The 19,864-nt window shown below is 42.1% G+C and overlaps 1 protein-coding gene across 14 annotated transcripts in view; it reads left to right on the forward strand.

The window, feature by feature from the left end:
* Nucleotides 1-6,006, forward strand: part of magi1b (membrane associated guanylate kinase, WW and PDZ domain containing 1b) — a 135,277-nt gene extending 129,271 nt beyond the window's left edge. For 10 of the 14 annotated variants that reach the window (XM_067503504.1, XM_067503494.1, XM_067503496.1 and 7 more), the window contains 2 exons: nt 784-922; nt 4,221-6,006. In XM_067503504.1, the coding sequence (XP_067359605.1) occupies nt 784-922; nt 4,221-5,413 (1,332 nt within the window). In that variant the 3' untranslated portion in view covers nt 5,414-6,006. Of the gene's footprint in view, nt 1-783; nt 2,471-2,596; nt 2,677-4,220 lie in introns of those variants that run through there. The other 4 variants (XM_067503508.1, XM_067503506.1, XM_067503505.1 and 1 more) reach the window with 3 other exon arrangements.
* The last annotated feature ends 13,858 nt before the right edge of the window (nt 6,007-19,864 follow it).

A 19,864-nucleotide genomic window follows, 5' to 3' on the forward strand; every position in this document is an offset into this window, starting at 1 on the left:
GGCTTAGTATGTGGCTGCAGTATCAAAACACGAGGCACAAACACTGCCGTCCAGCGGAGCCCATTCCAGAATATCTACAGTTTAATTAAAATCCCCTTGTACAGACCACTCCCCCAGGGTTCTTGGACTGATCACATAGTCTGGGATTAATTAATTCTCATTTGTGTTTGCATCTGAGAAACATGATATATGCATTAGTGCTATCGAGTAGCTTTTGTTACATATTAATATGCTGCAGTTAGTGTGTAGGAGTGTGGGTGTGCATGTATTAGCACATTTGTACATGTGTTTGTGCACCTTATTAAGAGCGATATGAATAGTAGGAGTTCTGTGAGGCAGAGAGAGGTGTCAGTGAGAGATCCATAGTCTACCAGTGAGGAATTCCCCTGGCACAGGCAGCACTGACAGATAACTTGAGGCGTGGAGGCAAAGAATCAGGAAGCAAAAAGTGTTTCTTCTCACTCCTGCTTTCCTCTCTCAGCGTCACAGTTGCTGCTTTGCAGAGGAATTTGCACTCTCGAAGCTGTTGATTTAGGAGAAAAAGAAGTTGCTGTTTTGGAGTTTGGAAGATTTGAAATGTAACTTCTCGTCAATCTGTCCTCTCTTTTCTACCCGTCCTCTGTCATCATGTCTCTTTCAACCTTCGTACCACCCAACTTTCCACTTATGTACTTTCCTCCCCACTTGTCACTTTTCTTCATTCTGTATTCCTCTGCTGTCTTTCCCCTTTTCCTCTCATTTACCTCTCCTCCCATTCTTCTCCTCCATTCCTTCTCTTCTTAGGTCGGCGATGAAATCTTGGAGATCAATGGCGAGAGCACTAAGGGCATGAAGCACGCACGGGCCATCGAGCTCATCAAGAGTGGAGGCCGACGCGCCCATCTGGTGCTCAAGAGGGGTGATGGCTCAGTACCTGAATATGGTGGGTCAATCTACGAAAACATTCCCTTCTCCCCCATCTTCACACCCTGAGCCAGGGGGCGCTCAGTGGACGGTGGTGGGTTGAAGAGGAAAGAGGGGAAAGAACTAAATAAATCTTCTAGCACCCTTCACCCATCCCTGGGACAAACTCACCAGGGAGGGGAAGAGGGGTTGGTTGGTCTTGAGTCTCTTTCTGGTGGAGGTCACTCCTAGGCTCTGGGATTTCGTTGGTGGGGTGGAGCAGGGGTGGAGGTTGCTCCTGTGGGTGCTGTTACTCCGTCCTGCTGTCAACTGCTTTCAGTTTCTCTGTCATCCCACTGTCACTTTTCACCTTCTGACCACTGAGCAAAAGCTGCTGGGACTTTAAAGAAAGGTGGCAGATCTGGTTTCAGTGTTACTGCGAAATAGCAACTGTTTGAATGGCCAGAGTAGTGTTTCCTGTGGGTAAGAAGTAATACAGATGGCTCCAATTCCTCAATAAATACTAATTTAGCATTGAGAGAAAGAGGAAACTTGATCCATTGAATCCTGTGATTAAAACGGGACATCTCATAGCTTTGGTTTGGACGTGACACAGACATATTTATGATATTTATTGAAGGTGAATGTAAGCTACTGAACTTCTGCTGGGTTTTATTTGAGACCTGTTTAGAAGAGAAAAGGCAGTCTGATGCTGTTTTTCGCCATTTCAAAGAGAACGATCTCACTATATTGTGCTTGACATTACTCACTATTCCATGGATTTATTTGCACCCACTGTTGACATTGAAAAGCTGTGACGATAGAACTCCACCCTTCCCTCTTCAAAAAGAAAGAGGCGCTCCAGTTAGATAGGCATTTTGTACAGGGATTAAAAGAATATAGGCATTTTTACAAGTATTTTTGTTCTGTGTACAGAACCATGAATTGAAGTCACATTTTAATGGATAAAATTCTATTGCTGCATGAACTTGTCACAAGTGTAAATTAGTTTTTTTTTCTTCTTCTTCTACTGTCTATTTTCCATAATATTTATGGAATCTTTCTTTTTCTAATTGTACTGACTGGTTTTGATTAATAGTCACGAGTCATCATATGTTTCTTTTCTTTTTGTTACTTTTTAAGTGCAGATAACATTTGCCTGTCTTGAAAAGTTCATGTGTATTTTTTATTTTTCATTTTTTTTGCACTAAGAATGTGCTGTCTCAACCCGCACCAATATGACATCATGTGAACTTGTATATTTTTGGATCATAGTTTGTACTTTTTTTAGTTGGCACAACCTTAGACAGTATTTCTTTTGATTTCTGTCAGCAATGTAAAACTGCTTCATACGCTATTGTGTTGGGTGTGTAAGTCTCACTGTCTTTTATTTCTTTTGGGTTTGGGTTTCAGCTGCTTCTGTGTCCACATCTTGAGATGTGTGTGTATGTGTGTGCGGGCTTGTATCCAGTACTTTCTGCTGTAATTGATGGTTTCCACTGAAGGGTTTGGGGAATTTCCTGGACTGTCTCTTTATTCTGAATGACTCAATGATCAAATAAACACTTGTTTTTCATTGAAAAATCAACACATTTATTTTCCTTCTCTTCCTTCAAGATGGTTCCAAGCGATCTAAACTACTGTGCTTTTCTCTTTCTGTTTTTGTGTATCTTCCCTTTTTCCCGTGTTGTGCTGGACTCTTGTCTTCCTTCAGGGATGGTCGCTCCCCATCTCACTGCATGTCTGAGAAATGACAAGATGGGGGAGGCCTCTGTCCTCCAAAATCAGACCACGGTTTGTAGCTGTCCTCCCCTGTCTTCTGGCTCTCCCACCCACTTCCTGTCTTTCTCTCGCTCTCTCTGTCCATCCTGATGTGTGTCGTGTGACCTCAACTCACCCGTGCCCATGCTCAACTCCATGCAAACAACTCCATTCACCCAAATTGCATTGCCAGTGTCGTCGTTGCCGTAGCTGATCTTGAGGATACTTTGTGTAGAAGTCTGCACCCGTTGCATTAAACCTCTTCACACTTAATGGATTTAGAGCTGTACACCACTAGAGCAACAAAGAACAATCGGTTTTCTTTCAGGTAGTTATCTACTCTAGTTGTAGCTGTGCATTTTATACTCTTTGCCTAAGATGTATTAACTAGAACTGAGGTATGTTTAATGTTAGAAATCTGATATTAAAGCAAAAGGGAGGCTATGTTATGCTTATGTAGATGACTTGGTTAGACTAAAAAGGGCAACGACCCTGATAGGATACCTCTTTTCCAACTCGGATGTATTCTCCACGATCACCATACACGCACTAAAGCCAACAATCAATCTTTTCTGCTGTTTGGTTAGTTGTCGGCCTACAGCCTGCATTAGCTTGTACTTCCGCCACATAGCTCTGGTATTGTCCAAACAACTATTAAAAAACATCAGCCAGACACGGCGCTCCATGAGTCTCCAACACATGTGGTCAACATAAATGTTGTCCAGACGGATATAAATAATCATCATCATTCCACCAGAGATCTTGCAGATATCCAACTTACCAGCTGCAGTAAAACTGAATGACTATTTGGATCATGTGGAGCCACATTTGTTACAAAGATGTTGACCAGTGGAGTCATATGTCTGGTTGATGTTTTTAGACAACCACAGAGATCTATGACACAGGCAAACAAGCTGATCCAGGTTGGAGCCTGGCAAGCAACCAAAATGAAGTTGAGAAAATATGCTCTGTTAGGTGACTGTGAACAATACGATTAACTTAGGAGAATGGTCCCAACATTTAATTTTTGACCTAGTAAAATGCCGTCTAAATGTCACACGCTGTTGCTGTAATGCAGAAATAGTTTTGGGATATCACTGCGAGCATTTAATTTGCTTTAAATGTTCACCAAGTGTCTAAGGCATCTTGACAGCGCATGAACGAGCATGGCTAATCAGTCAAGCCGCATCATCGACATGCAACACATTGGCACCGACTGGAACCGGCCTCCAGTCCGGCCACCCGACCAGCCAAGTCTCATTCTGTTTCAGACTTGGGAACAGGTTTGTTGTGGGTAACAAGTCTCTTCAAGCAATGGCTGCTTCACTACTGTGCCACACTTCCTTCTATTCTCATGTTTAAGCTACAATAATGTTTTACCATTCGGCTGCTGCTCTGCCATCTAACGACTAGCCATCTTTGCTAGCATTAACACCAGAATGGCTTTCATTGGAAATGTTCTCAGCTTCATGCTTCAGTAAGTCAGCATGGTTAATGTTACAGCAGACTGGAGCTTTTAGAGTCTAGATGCATGTTTGATCCTCCCGCCCTTCTCTGTATGTCACACTGTGTTACAGACGGCAGCCTCAACGACGGCAGCGCAGCAAACCCAGCCTCAGGGTTACAAAACGCTGCGGAAGTGAGCGCCCTGCCTTCAGTCAACGTGCCATTGGAGTCAAGCTACCCACCAGAACCCCACCAACCATCCCGGAGCAAGAAGGAGCCGGGTCAGAATTCTACCGGCACCGGCAAGCACCGCCATCACAATACCCATCACCGCAACCCCCACAAGAAAACCAGCCCATCGAAAAACAAGGGGAAAAGATCCACAGGAAAGGACGCGTCGAAGAGGGATGACGGCCATCACCACCATTCCAGTGGGCACCACCGCAGCCGCCACCATTCTCCTGAAAAGAGGAACAATAGGTCACGCAGTGCAGAAAACAACCTGGATGGCCATCACAGGGGACGCCGCTATGGCCGCTCCCCTGACAGACGACACGGTCATCACTCCTCTCACCACCGACATCGCTCTCCTCGTCGCCGCAGGTCCCCCCATCGATCTCCGCATCACTCCCCCGTCAGACGTCATGCTCACTCCTCAGAGCCTTACCGCAACACCTCCCCAGTGAGACAAAGCTACACAAACAATAGGCCAAACAGGAATGAGGCGGTATTGAAGGAGCCATCCAAGACTCCTGAACTCAGCCTCCCTTTCGAAGACAGTGTTCTCCATGAGCCCCCAGCACTAGATCGCCTGAACAGGGAGGCCATGCTTGAGCCAGTGGGCAGGGAGAATCACCTGTATGGGGAGGACAGCCTGTTGATGAGAGCCTCCTCCACGGAGAGTGCATTCAAGGGGGACAGCCTGCTAAGGGATGTGGCATTCCGGGGTCAGAGAGATGCCTTCAGAGAGACCACCCTCCTCAGAGTGCCAACCCCTGAGTCAGATTCAGCCTACAAGCGGTACAGCTCGCTGCTTAGGGGGCGTTCGGTTGAGAGAATGGAGAGGGATGGGCGCTACACCCGTCGAGATAGTTCCCCTGCGCCGCAGTACCGAGCCCGCAGCCTTGGACGAGACATCTCCCCAATCAGGAGCTCCAGAGGGGATGACTCGGAGGACGAAGAGGATGATGACAATTTCATTGCAGCACAGGTCAGAGAGTACTACACCAGGCGCCAAGAGACCGACTCTAGGCTTTTATCCAAGCCCACATACCCTGAACCCAAGAAAACCTACAAGGACAACCCGAAAGATCTGAGCATCTGATTGGACGACTGCCAGCCAGTTACAGCAGCAACCAACAAAACACCTACAACTACAACTCATTACCATTTGGTTCTATAGATATAAACCAGATGCGTACACACACATAAACCTGACAACACACACACACATTTTATGTAACATTGTTGAGTTACAAACCGGACAGTGATTCCAAAATTACTTTTGAAAGCTGTATTTTCTTTCTTTTTTATTGTATGTTTTATTTTCCTTTTTCCTTGTTTTTTTTTTTTCTTCTTCTTTTTTGGGTTCTGCATTTACAGTAACACAAACTTTTCCAGAAAATGTAAAACCATAAAAAACAATGATGTGCCTAACAGTTCCATTAACGAGCAAAGTTTTTTGTTTAGTTTTGTTTTTTTATTTGATATGTTGCGGGGCATTTTGTGCCGCACTGTCAGATAAAGAAATGTATGTACTTTTTCACAAGGAGATCCCATGGAAGTACCACGCACCTGGATCAGTGTGACCGGTGCTTACAATGATGCTGTGCATGTCTTTTCCGGTTTTAATGTCTCTTTCTCTTTCTCTCTCTCTCTCTCGGTCTCTCTCTCGCTCTCTCTGTCTCTCTCTCGATCTCTTTCTCTCTCTCTTTCTCCCCAGTGCCACTGTTTTTTAGACATTTGACCAGACTATAGCACAAGCCTGCATTTGTTTGTATATTTTTGACAGTTTGCAGTATGTGTACATTTCAGAGGTGATCATTTTAAATGAATGAAGGGAAAATTAAAATTAAACTATGATGATGATGATGATGATGATGATGATGATGATGTTAAAATAAAATAATATATTCAACAAATAAAAAAAGTGTGTGCTTCTGGTTGTGACGACTATTCGAATCCTTTGGGGATTGAATTTGGAGATGAAAGTCAACCTAACCAATAAAAACATTGTCTGGGAGTGTCACAGCAAGGTGTTTCGGGTGGTACAGTAGGTAGGTTGTGTATCCTAAGAGTCTTTATAAGACAGAGCTCCCATCATTTGGGCAAACAAAAGGATGAAGAGCCTGACATTATTATCTCAGACCAAAAAGAAAAGTGTGTGTGTGTAGAAATAAAGCCTTTGAAGAAAAGTAGTGCAAAGAGGTTCATTCCTTTCGCAACATCAAAGCTTGGGTAGGACAGTCTTAAAAATGTTCCTCCTCGCCTCCTCTCACTGCTTACTTTGATTTGTGTTTTATCTGTGCCCTTTTTCATTGTCCTCTATTCTCTATCCTGTCTTGCTCCTTATCGCGCATCCTTTCTGCCCTTTTTAGTGAACGATTTTTCATGTGATAGAAAACCGACAGCAGGGAAGGTGCATCCCTACTTAATGACAGGCGGAAGATGATGCCAGGGAGCTATGTTGTGCTTTTCATCCCCAGGAAACAAATATGGGAAAATGAGACAAAAACAGTGAAGAGCAGAATGGTCACTCCTGGTGACCTGAGAATGCAAGCAGGGATTACGTCTGGAGGTAATTTTGATCCTGATGTTATCCAGATTGATGAGGCACCACATGAGATATTATTGAAGCCACAGCTAAATACACAAGGCAGAGAAATTGTTGTCGTTTTAATTTTCATATTGTTTACTGATAATAAGTTTGAAGATATTCGCACAATTTATACTTGTATGTGACTCTGTACATTGAGTTTAGCCTTTAGACACCAGGTGCATGTAGATCTCTTAAAATGTGAAGATTTATTTGAGCTTGTCTTATAATATGTATCATCACATGCCAGCTGTGCATGTTTTTAGAAAGAAGCTAAGGGTAGCACGACAGCCCATGCACTCCACTTAGCCTTGATGCCATAAGCTCCCTCTCCACTCTAGCTTGAGGATACTTACTTACATCCCATCACTTGTTTTGAAATTACAGGGAAGGAGAAAGCATCTATTCGAAAACTCCTTATTCAGCTTTTACTCTTCTGGGGGCGCTCTTTTACAGCTGATGCTGGAATTGGAAAGATCGGTAAAGTCCACCTGATTTGTTCTATGCAAAGAAGCATAGTTTATAGGAGTTTCATATTGCCTCCCCCAATAATCCTGCCCTAACCACACATTCATAGAAAGGATTGAGTAGATACAAGCTTGGTAGCCTGCAGATGAAGCACAGCGATGTCTAAAGCCATTGTGGAAGGAGAGTAGTAGCTTATGTACGCTGCTTTCTTTGCCGCAGCATCAGATTTCACATTCATTTTGAAACTCTTCTTAAAAAGGCCGTGTTCCTCTTTCTCATATTATGAGCCAATAGTATGAAATCACCCAAAAACACATTTTGGAAAGTATGACATACACTATATTTCCAAAAGTATTCGCTCACCTGCCTTTAGACCAATATGAACTTTAGTGACATCCTATTCTTAATCCATAGGGTTTAATGTGACGTCGGCTCACCCTTTGCAGCTACAACAGCTTTAACTCTTCTGGGAAGGTTTTCCACGGGGTTTAGGAGTGTGTTTATGAAATACATAATACACAGCTCTAATTCATCACAAAGGTGTTTTATGGGGTTGAGGTCAGGACTCTGTGGAGGCCAGTCAAGTTCTTCCGCACCAAACTCACTCATCCATGTCTTTATGGACCTTGCTATGTGCACCTGAATTCATTTATTTGGATGGGTGAGCGAATACTTTTGGAAATATAGTGTATGTGGTGATGATCAGACCAATGGTCATCACCACATACACGAAAGCGAAAAGTATATTTTGGACGGTAATTACATTTTAAACTGGCCAATAGTGACTCATTTTGCTTTGTTAGATTAACAACAATAACTTTCTTCCATTACCTGATAACTCTCACTCAGGCTGTGTCTGCTCACATAACTCCTCACCTCCCTCCCGTGGAGCTGTGAATGTGGGTTGTACATAACAGTTGCTGCTTGTTTCTGTTTTCGATATAATAGCCATTTACAGTAGAACCCCACTGAGCAGTGCTCTTTTGAAGAGACAGAATCTAAAAGGAACAGTTTCCTACAGAAAATTATAAAATATATAAATATATACAACAGAAAAATATAATCCCATGGTTATGCATAATGACCAACAAATTTCCTTTGGTAAACTGGTTCCTAAATTACAGATACGTAGCCCAACTTTATTTTCATTGGCTTTCTGTGATTGGTTAGAATGGCAAGCCTCTCTCAAGAAGGACTAAATCTGCCCTGTTGTCAGGTTGACTGCACCTCTCCAGATATTTCTGACTAAAATATTCAAGAAAGTTACATTCTGTTGCTTTAATACCATATGTTCAAACGTGTGCATTCAAAGTTACCCTGTGGACACAATCTGTGCAGCTTATAAGAGGAAATGGAGCAGAGATGAAGCATCGTGATCAAACAGTAATATATTAGAGCCCTTTTTGGCCAAGTCTCTCTGCTACAAGATCTTAATGCATCACACTGCTTTTGATTCAATGATCTGAACGTCTTTCTACACAGTTGTGGATCCGTCATGCATCTGACGTTCTGTGCTATACATGCATTGTAGCCTATTGTTGCACACAAAGGGTTTGATTGTCTTATTGTATTTTGTTACCCACACTGCATATTTTTCAGTAAATGTAATACTTAGAAGTATACATACATTTTGTATAGAATGTTTTGCTGTAATTTGGATGCTAATTTAACTATGAAAGAATAGATTATCTACTGCAGTCTACAAAGACAGATGTTTGTATCCCGTAAACACTTCTTGTTTATCTCTCCTCTAACACACTGACGGCGAAGCAGCTCCTAAATAATGGATGTAATCCACTTTCTAGCACTGAAACACGCTCCCCCTCCTCTTTAAATCTCTTTTCCCCTCTTTATCAGGACACACTCCACTCCTCATCACCCTAACCCCATCATTATCATAACAGCGCTCCATGTTTTATTGCTTGTGCAACCCCAGAAGTGATTACTAACTCATGTCTGGCCACGATTTATCACGTCTGTGCCAGGCAGGAGGAGGGGACGCTAATGAAAAGTCCAATAAGAACATACCATACATCCCAGTATGGCGACAGGTTGCCAGGTCAACCCTCCATTCTCCCATCATTTTAGCTTCAGGTGCTCTCGCTGTGACCTTGGAGACCCTCTGCTCCCCTGTTGCCATGGCAACACCAATGCAACGGGCTCCTTCTGCAAGCTGAATGGAGCACACAAGAGTTGTAGAATCGTAAACAAGTGTGAGTGAGAAAAGTAAATGAAAAGAGTGTGGAGTTATTTTTAGTCTTGTGCTCAGGATTTCGACATGCTCTCACTCACGACAAAGGAGAAAGTTTTCTAAATTTTTAAGTGACTTTTCTCAGGAGGCTATCATAAATAACAAGCCTGTGGTGGCTCCCACTGCTGTCATGTTAAGGGCATCTACACTGCTGTCATGCAGTGGCTGCTCTTTGTTCTAATATTGTATCTGTCTAATGCTTGGCTACGCATGGAAATCTGCTTTCTCAGGGAGAGAGGTGTGGTGCAGGAATATGTTGTGGCTGTGTGTATTTTCCCCATCGTGGTTACAGTATCAGTTCTCGACAGAATATGGTTAATGTACTGCACATGTAACGCTCGAGGCTATTGTGGATGGGTTTATTAAGGTGAAAAATTGTTGTAGCCTCTTGCAGTTGTCACAATAATCATTCAGCTGTTAGAAAGAAATCCACTGACTCAGTGTTTTATAGAGTAGATTAATTTAGTTTAAAGTAAATGGCAATTTTTCTTCTTTTTGTTTGAAGAATTCAGGTTTTTTTTTATCACAGTGCAGAACCACCTTTGGTTAAGTACAAGGAGCATACAAAAAATATAGCTGGCTGCCATATCAGAGGATTTAGTAACTTTCTTTAGTAACTATTGGAGTCCAAGAAGTCCAAAATCAAATTGATTTCAATGTTTACAGCTGAGATTTAAAATGTCTTCAGTGAAAAAGCTGAAACAATCGAGGTTAAAGGGAAGCAAATTACATCCAGGTGTTGTTGCTGTCGGGGAGCCTTGTCTCTGTGCTTGCTGTGGAAAATCTTGGTTAATTGGAAAAGATGCGGATCAGCAGACAGTGCAGCAGCACTTGGTGATTTGTAAAATAAATTAATCTTGTGAGTCAAATTCAGATTAGTGTGGCTCCAAAAATGACCTCACAATGACTCTGTAGCTCTATTAGAGATCGCAGGACACTGAGAGTGAGTGATTCCTTCCTCTCCTCCTGAAATGTGTGCATGTACACATGTATACCACAGGAGATTCAGGTGTTCTCCTTCTCTTCACATCTCTGGCTCACAAAATTCCCCATCCCCACTTCTCATGGTAAGAATAATGCAGTTTTAAGAGCGACCCATCTACTCTTCAAGCGCAGAAACAATCCCACTGAAATCCGCATTAGACTGAGCCAGTGAAGTAGTGATAACTGTCATAAGAAATGTATGTGTAAATGTCAGCTTTGCCCGTTAAATGATTCATTTCAAAGTTAGTGTGAGGCCGTTCGGTCATGGTTATTCCAAGAGAAAAATACTATTGAGACCTCCTGAATAGTCCTTTTATTTAAATCTGTCTTTGTGATATGTTATAAATTGTAGATAACATAATGATGTGAGAAAAAGCAGAAACTTGTTGCAGTGTCCTTGAAGTGTGCTCTTAGTGTTGACACAAACTGGTGTGTGCTGCAGATAACTTGAGCAGGGCCTGTGCAGACAGATGGGTTGATCTGATCTGCCACACAGTCTGCGTAAAAATCCAGATGAAGGAGTCTCTGTGTCCATGAACAAATGGATGCGACGGTGTGAACATTTTATAAGCAGGTGTTTTAAAGCGGTTTGAGAAACGTTGGAGGCAGAGAAGAGGGTTGGGATGCACCTTTCTCCTCTTTGATTGGTTCCATCCTACAGCATAACGTGGTCATCCTATTCATTCACATGCTCACTGAGAGTTGTTGGAGAAACCACGACCATGATCAACACCGTGCAGGTGACTTGGTGCTCAGCCATCGGAGCCATCTCTGTTTACAGCTATCTGCCTAAGAAAGACGGAAACACTAAAAGAATGTATAGTATATGTTTAAATATCAAAACATTGTACTGGGTATAATAATTATGACCCTTATCCAGTGGATGCAAAGTGGGAAGTTGAGTCATAAGGTGGTTTTCATCTTCCTGTTTTTATAATTTGTGCAATTTGTACATAAAATACCCTGAAAGAGGTTTAAAGAAAAGGACTAATTCCTTATGTAAAACATGAAATTAGCAGCAGATGCAAAGATAAGTGATGTGGAGATAAGACTAAAACTTTCTCCAAATATGTGCAACTGTGTATGTTTCAGCTTTTAATTATGTCTTAGTGCATCTTATCTTCTACATGGTTCAATATCACCTGACTAGAACATTTGCACCATAAACCAAATTTCTAATTGCTGCAAAACATGGACCTCACCCTCCACATTGTATCTAGTACTTCAAAGAACAAAGTATGTTCGTGTTAATCTTTAGCCTACTTAGACATAGTGAATCCTCCATGGCCCACAAAATGATTAGCAACAGCCACATTCAGCAGAATTTCACAGCATCCAGAGCTTCTTTCTCTGAACGGTTATTTAATGAATGGGGAAATTCATGGGGTGCAGGGATAAAAACGTATGTAGTGAAGACAGAAAAAGCCCCAGGCTAAACCAAAAAGTGCTGTGGATGCTCCTAGTGGGGATCTGCATCACACGGTCACATCTGGAAAATATAAAAGTCGTGTCCTAATGTGCGTTTCCTGACTGCTGGATGGACCTGAATTTGATTGCTGTTTTTTTTTCTTGTGACCAAGCTGCCCTGCTTTTACTTTGTAATCGATTACACGACATTGCATGTCCTGTCACCAGAAAATGAAATGTGCACGTAGAAATAATCCGTCACCTGTGTCAAGTAGAACTGCACTGCAGCTATCCATCACGCTTACTGTCCTCTTCCATGTTTGTATATAATCAGGAGCAAAATCACATGCGACAGTCATGTGTGCGATAAAACTGTGCAATCCTCTATTTCTGTCTCATTGTCATCAAACTTGGAGAGGAAATCAGTCATGTGTTCGGCTCAGGTCTACAGGCAAGCATGCTTCAAAGCTTCGCTTTCCTTTCAGCATCCATTTCTTTTTTTAGATTTGACAATGTCAGGTTAAATATTGATGCTCTGAAGTCGCTTCAAAGCAGTCGATGTTGGAGGGAGAGGGTGTTACTCTGGCAAAATACACAAGGAATATCAAGATGTTGTTTACTGGGTGAGAATTTAAAAAACACGGGGGGGGGGGGGGGGGGGGGGGGGGGGGGGATAAATGAAATCTTCTCTGATAATGAGCCACACATGTACCTTACTGCATCAGCTCCTCTAAAAACTTGTATAGTCAAATAAGTGCTAGCCAAGCAATGCCTTTTACCTTTATTAGTTTTATGAGTGTTAGATAAATTAGGAACACAGCAGCTTGTGGACCTTGGACAAAAGCACTCGTTCAAATTATGTGGTTTGAATTTATAAAAACAAGTCAATATGTTCTCCTAAAAAGTCTTTTTGCAGGGCTACTTTTCGAGGCTACATTATTTATGCATGCGTTGAACAACTGCATTTCAGTGGCTCAAACTAAACCAAAGATGGAGATCACATTTGTTTGGTTTTGTTATTACCACAGTAAATATTGAACCTGTAAAGTCCATTCATATGTAAATGTGAATATGCATTACAGATGTAACTGAATATGTGGTTGTGATGTTCTGATTAATGCAGGATGGTGTCGTAGCCCTCAGTGAGTGGACTGAGGCTTTTTTGTAAATGGTCCCTTGAAGAAGTAAATAAGTAAAGGTCAAAGAAGGAGAAGTGAGTTAAAAGCTCCCGGTTTTGAGCTAACTCATGCAGAGGACCCAGCTGAAGAGGGTTCGTCGTGGTCGTGCTGACTGAATGAGTGCTTGTTCTCCTTTCCTCCGATACAAAGGAAAGATTGGAGACCGAACGCCAAGAATACCTTTTTCGCCCAGAAGAAGAGAAGCAGCTACCTGCACAAACCATAAACATTTTATTTACAACAGTACGATACATTAGACTGTTTAACCTGAAGTTATAACATCATAACAACATTATAACAGGTTATAACATGGTATAGTTAAAAATTATTAAAATAACTGAGATGAGTGGAAATTACTGTCAGTTGAAATGTAAAATTTTCATCAGTATCATCATTAACAGCAATGGTTACAACAAGGCTCTTTATTGTGATTTGCACTAGAACTTGAAAGATTAGCAGAATACATTTTTCAGTGGTTTAATTCACTTTCATTAGTAGTTGTGTCTTAATGTTAATATCTTGGATGTAAATGTTGTATTGATTGTTTAATTGTTATTATATTAGCTATAAAATAACAGAGCAAAAAATCTTGACTGAAGTTTTACACTTTATTTCCAAGCAATTCTCTCTGCATTTCCGAATTTAAGAGATATTAGTTATTACGGACACATTTATTTAGTGGCACACAGAATTATGTGATATTAATTAATGTAAGTTGTGTATGTCTATGAAGTATTTATTTTAAAGAGGGACCCCTGTGGATTTTCAATTTTCTGATTACTCCTCATGTGAACCACAAACCTGTGAAAATAGCTGCATCATGTCTTGTATGACTTTGTCATATCTAAGCTACGATTATAATTCTCATGATGTCATTAGGGTTATTTCAGCATCAGCTTAGAGATGTCAGTAAAAGACAATCTCACAAAACAAACCAGGGATGTGGACTTTACCAAGGTCAGGTTTATTGTTTTGCCAACAAAAATCTTGAATGCATTATGGGAATTGTAGGACTCTTCTTCTTACTGAGTCGGTGTGAAACGAGTACACTAACTTATGCTGAAACCTCTATACTAATTTAGGGTTGAAACAGGAAATTATGAAATGGCGAGTGGGTGCTCTAGTGCCATCTTGTGGCAACTTTAGGTTAACGCACTCCCGGAGATCCTCACGGTCTACACAGCTCCAGCCTCACTGCCTTGAAGCTGTTAGAACACACAGTTTAGAGTCAACAGACCACTTCCTGTTGGCAGACTTACTGTCACCTTCCCACGGCACAACTCACAAGCTCAAGTGTGACCGATGCTTTAAAACATGAGCAATTGCGTTTTTTTTCTATCAGCAGTCTCCATTACAAGGCAATGAGTTTACTGCTACCACACATTCAAGGACCCTCTCAGACAGAGATGCACAGATCAATATGTCACCATAGGAGTTTAGCTGTGTGTCTTTGTCAGAGTCAGGGTCAGAAGGAGATGATGGCCTGAAGTGTCTCTCTCTTCTCCTATTGAATCAGGGTAGCTGATGTCACGCAGTAACATGCTGGCTCAGACTCAGCGGTGTTATGATAAAAGCCCTCTGCTGCTCAGATCAGTTCAAATGATACGACCATAAACTCAGTTTTTTTTTAAGTTAAATTAATACTACTGGTTTTTGAGTTGTTTGTGTTTATCCAAATATAACAATGATTGCCATAAGATTTTGTTAAATATCTTTGCATTTGAAAGCGCATGCACCATCTTGAAATACTGAATCAGCACTTTCCTTTTGAGGGAATTATGTCATTGTACTGGAGACGAGTGGATAACTGTTATCGGTGCTAAGTCTCCTTTTTTTGACGGGAGCTCTCTGCTCGTCCAGACACACATTTGCCTATTACTAAAGGTTCTGTAAATTTGGAGAGGCTGGCACATGATTTAGTGAGTGATCTAATAGTCTTGGAGCAAGGACACAAAGTAGATAGGAGGCCCTGTGTGGGCCAGTTTAGAGTTTAGTACATGAAAAGAGCGACTCACTTTCCTACGTATTGTATGCCTGTCTGACAAACACACTCATACACAAACAACACATGGTTTGCTTTCAGCTTGAGTTACTGGCTGACCACTGCATGCTGCGTTTTCCCCAGCTCTTTATGCATCACTACATCAAAGTACCAATTCATCCATAGCATGCTGGAGTTAAAGACAGGCTGCAGGGGCTGGACACAGAGTCATCAGCAAAATCCAGCTCAGAGAGATGCTGAGCCAACACAACTTAAGTGTTTTCTCATGGCACTTTTCACGGTTTTACCCTCTTATAACAGCAGCTTCTCTGTAATAACCTACATAATAATACTGCACGGGCTCCATAGGCTGTAGTTAACAACAAAGATTTGTGTGAAGCAGCAGCTTCTATTAGAGAGGACCATATAACACAATGAAGTCAACTTCACACAGACTCAGGAAAAACACAAGGGGATTGTTTAAATTAAGTGGCTTAATTCAGTCCCAAATGTGTGGCTTTGGCATATATAACAGAGCCCTGACATTTCCTAATGTGCACAAACTCAACTGCTTTTGCAGGTCACAGCACACACACATGGTCGATCTCCACCTCTGGGGGAATTGCAATGAGATCCACGGCATGCTAATAAGTCTGCAGGCAGCCAAGGAAAACACAAAGCAGATATCCATCTACTGCATGTTTTGGCCTTGCTGCTGGCCTGCAGCAGAAAACTATGTAAAAATAATGAAAGGTACATTTAAAATAAACATTTCTAATACAATAGCTGATTGTGTGGCATAATAATTGTCAGCATGTCTGATCTGTGGAGAACTAGACTTTGTAAAACTGCTCAGTCTTAGTGGCCCCAAACAGTCCTCAGACGCTCTCTGTGCTCTTTCTTTCTTTCTTTTTTTTTTTTAAAGGGCTTCTTCTTTGTTACAGTAAAACAAAAAGTGGCCTCAAAGTCAGGCACGCTTTGGGTTGACCGTGGCAGCTGTGAACTTCCTGCAGGATGCACTGGACTGGTGTGGAGCGGCTGGCCACAGGAAGCCACTCAGTTTGCAGTGGGGTTTCAAATGTGATACAGAATCCAAGCTGACATAGGTAGACTGCTACTGCTAAAGATATTCAAAAATGCTTGTGATGTATCTGGTGTCTGACTTCACCTCTAAGTCCTCTGAAAGATACATTTTCTTAGCTTAGTGTTGTTGTTTTTTTTTAAAACGGTCATATTTTGAATCAGTGATTTGAAGCCTTTGTTGTCCAATTGGAGGTGCACATAAGGCTGTAACAAGGCTAAAGGTGACAATGGAGAGTGAACCAGGAGAGCAAAGTTCTGGGTCAAATTTATAAATGGGATAAAAGATACTACAACACTCATTTGCAGATTAGTATTTACATATAGATATATGATCAGTCCACAGTATGAAAATATTGATCAGTGCAGCTTTAAATCAGTCACCACCGATGTGCTGGTAGCTGTTAGAAAACACTTTACGTAGATTTTGCATTTACTAATTTGTTTTCACAGAACAGCTGTTTTCTGTACACTGACTTCATGGTAGCCTATCATCCCCACGGGGCTGACAGACGAAGGTGGAAGCTGGTGAACATACTGTAGCTGCATTTAGCAGCTGGGGCTAGTTTTATTCCTCAGCTCAGCTGGGTTTAGGTGTATTAAAAAAAATGATCAATGCAGCTTTGGTTTGTATTGTACAACATTTCACCGGCTGTACATGTAGATACATTCATACACCAAAATAATTTTATATCAATTTCATAGAGAAATGCAGGCTCGATTCCGGTTTAGTGGTAAGAAACTGCAGTTACCAGGCCTCTTTCATTCCTGTCTGTGCAGCCACAGAAAACATCCTTAACAACTACGGTCATTTGTGGGCCGAGTGTTGCAAACAACACAATCCACTTGACAAATATCCTACAATAAATGATGTGTGAGATTTCAGTCTCTGGGGTTGACAACAATTTCCCACAGTGTGATTATTAAGAGCCATTTAGCTCTTTGGTTTCGCTGTTTCTATTACTGTATTAGATAAACAGGAGGAGTTAGAGTATAAAAAAAAAAAAGCCATCAAAGACTACCAGGGGCCCCGCAGGGCCCATAAGATGCCTGCCGGGAGGATGCTGCGGTAAGCCCACATTATTTGAGGTTTATCAATATTATGAGCCTGTTTTATCACCTGAGACCCCAGGAGAACAGTATCTGTGCTCTACCTATTATAAATATAAGATGGGAAATCCTTGTGTTGGTGTCACAATCAATCTGCTTGGAGACTGGCTCCTTTAGAGAAGCCATTGTCCACAAACCGGTTTTTGTGCAGTGCATCAGAGGATACAGAAGTCCGGGTCTATTTTTGGGCCTGAATGTCCATATCATCACAGGAAGACTGGCTGGTGTTTAGAGGAGAGAAGATAACTGAAAAAGGAGCTGAGTTAGATTTGACCATAAATCGTGACTGATCACTTAAAGTGGGGAAATACTGAAAAGTACACGTACACCGAAAGGAAGAAAAAACAGGAGTGTTTCCTGCTTCTGTTTAATAGTTTGTATCTGGAGCCAAAAACCTTGATTCAGAGGATGTCTTCTTAATAAGTGATGACAAAGACCTGCACTGCGGCATAAAGTAAGAAGAGTCAGGGAGAGCCAAGTGTTGAACCGGGTCGACGGCCCGGTGGGTGTTGCGTGTGTGTGTTTTTGAGTCAATCTGTGTTCCTTCCATGAATTCTTCGCTGCTCCGTTGTGCATCCTCTGAGTGTGAGTAAGCACGTTTGTGTCCAGGATGTGATGTCTTAATCTGAATGGACGAATGAAGATTAGGAAAGCGAGTTGTAAGCACAAGCAGCTCCAGGAGGGAGGGAAAGGTGAGCCACCACCCTCACCCCACCCAGTGCTAGACAATGCAGGGGGTGTTGGGCTGGTGATTAACAGGACAGGGCTGTGGCTGCACAGAACACGAGCGGGATCATACCTGGAGCAGCCGGATGGGTTGAGTAAAAAGTTTGGACGTGGACTTCCCAGTGAAGTGTGACTGGGAAATGTGTCCCTGGAGCCACTAGACTCAGGCAGAAGTAAAGAAGAAATGATTTATAACTCCTGACTCCAAAAATTAGAAAGATATATACTAATAATCAACCATAAATTCCCTCTTTTGCAGATATTCTTGGGTAAACTGGAGTCAACGTCATGCTGTAAAAGAGCAGAGATGCTCTGTGCCTCAGCTGAGACTGAGGGGCAGGGCTGACCAGCAGTCTCAAGGAAGTGACAGCTCCCTGGGCAGCATGACACAGTGTGTAGTAAGAGAGGGTCAAGGATGCAAACCACGCTAGTTCCATGGGAAAATGGCACTGAGCATGCTCCATGACCCCTGTTGACCAGCCTCTTTACAGTCTGGCGGGGACTTCTCCAGGGAGAGACCCAAGAGAACGCTCCATTACTTTGCTTGCTGTGAAGGGAAAAAATAGAAAATCACACAGACAATCTCAGTCTCTCTTTCTGCTTTTCTCACAGTATTTTTATGTGCAACTTTCGATACTGTCTGTACAGAGATCTCGTGCATTTTATTGCCTGCATCATTCCTTTTAACTGTTCAGATTTATCCAACAGACTGTGTGTTTGTGGGTGCTGCAAACACACAGAGCACAGAGGGGTATCAATTCTCAGTGACACTTCCCAGGCTTGCATTGCTCACAGGATGAATTCTCGGTTCTTAGTGTTCGCGCAAAACAGCATCTGCCCAAACGGCTTGTACGGCTTGTTTCCAAGCCGTACTTCAGCCTGTTGACGTAACGGGCCTGCGCACGCTCTCTGGCACTGCAGTACTGTGACGTGTGTTGACTTCTGGAGTGTACAACTCGGGGTTTTGCAACTCGTACAGAGTCTGAGACAACATCAGTGTGACGTCACTGCATTGACGGTAGCTAGGTCCTGTTTTTACTGTAGCTATTGTTTCACTTATGGGATAATTGAATATATACTTTCTGGAATTGCTTCATACCATCATTTTGAGGAAATTACCTTTAGTCGTTGAGGGAAATATCATATACGATTGCTGAATTATTTATTTTTTTCATATAAAATAAAAAGTTTGTGGATTCTGGTCTAAACATCTAATGAAACATTCACTTTTTTGTAAACAAAAACTTTAATCTCAGTATTGTTGCCATGTGAAAGCGCACTAGTCCATATTTTCCTATACACACACTGACAAAATGTGTCTTTTGTGTATTCAGACTAGTCACCCCTGTGTCTGACCCCTGTCTGGCAGTAATGATGTCAGACACTGAGGGGTTATCACGATCAGCTACCAGAGCAGTTTTGGGGCCTTGAGTGTTTGAGCGTTCCCGTCAGACTGACAGTGATCAAATAAGCCACTCCATGCTGGCTCAGCATCCCCCTTCACATGCACGCATGCAGGGGGATGAAGTCACCCCTTGAGTACTAGCAGAGCTCCAGATCCTTTATGTCTCTAGCCTTAACCCCACGTGTGTGTGTGTGTGTTTGAGTGTGTGTACAATGAGCCCGTAGGCAACTTTGCTCTTAATCCTCTACAAGGCTTTTTCCTTTGACCTTTGACCTTAATGGTCTGTTTCTCCAGTGAAAGGGCCTCAGTAGAGTGATGTTTTCCAGGATCTCTCAGATGTTATGGTAAAGTTGTTGAAAGCTTATGAGGA

The sequence above is a fragment of the Channa argus genome, chromosome 5, assembly GCF_033026475.1.
Source record: "Channa argus isolate prfri chromosome 5, Channa argus male v1.0, whole genome shotgun sequence".
In the NCBI taxonomy this organism is placed as follows: Eukaryota; Metazoa; Chordata; class Actinopteri; order Anabantiformes; family Channidae; genus Channa; species Channa argus.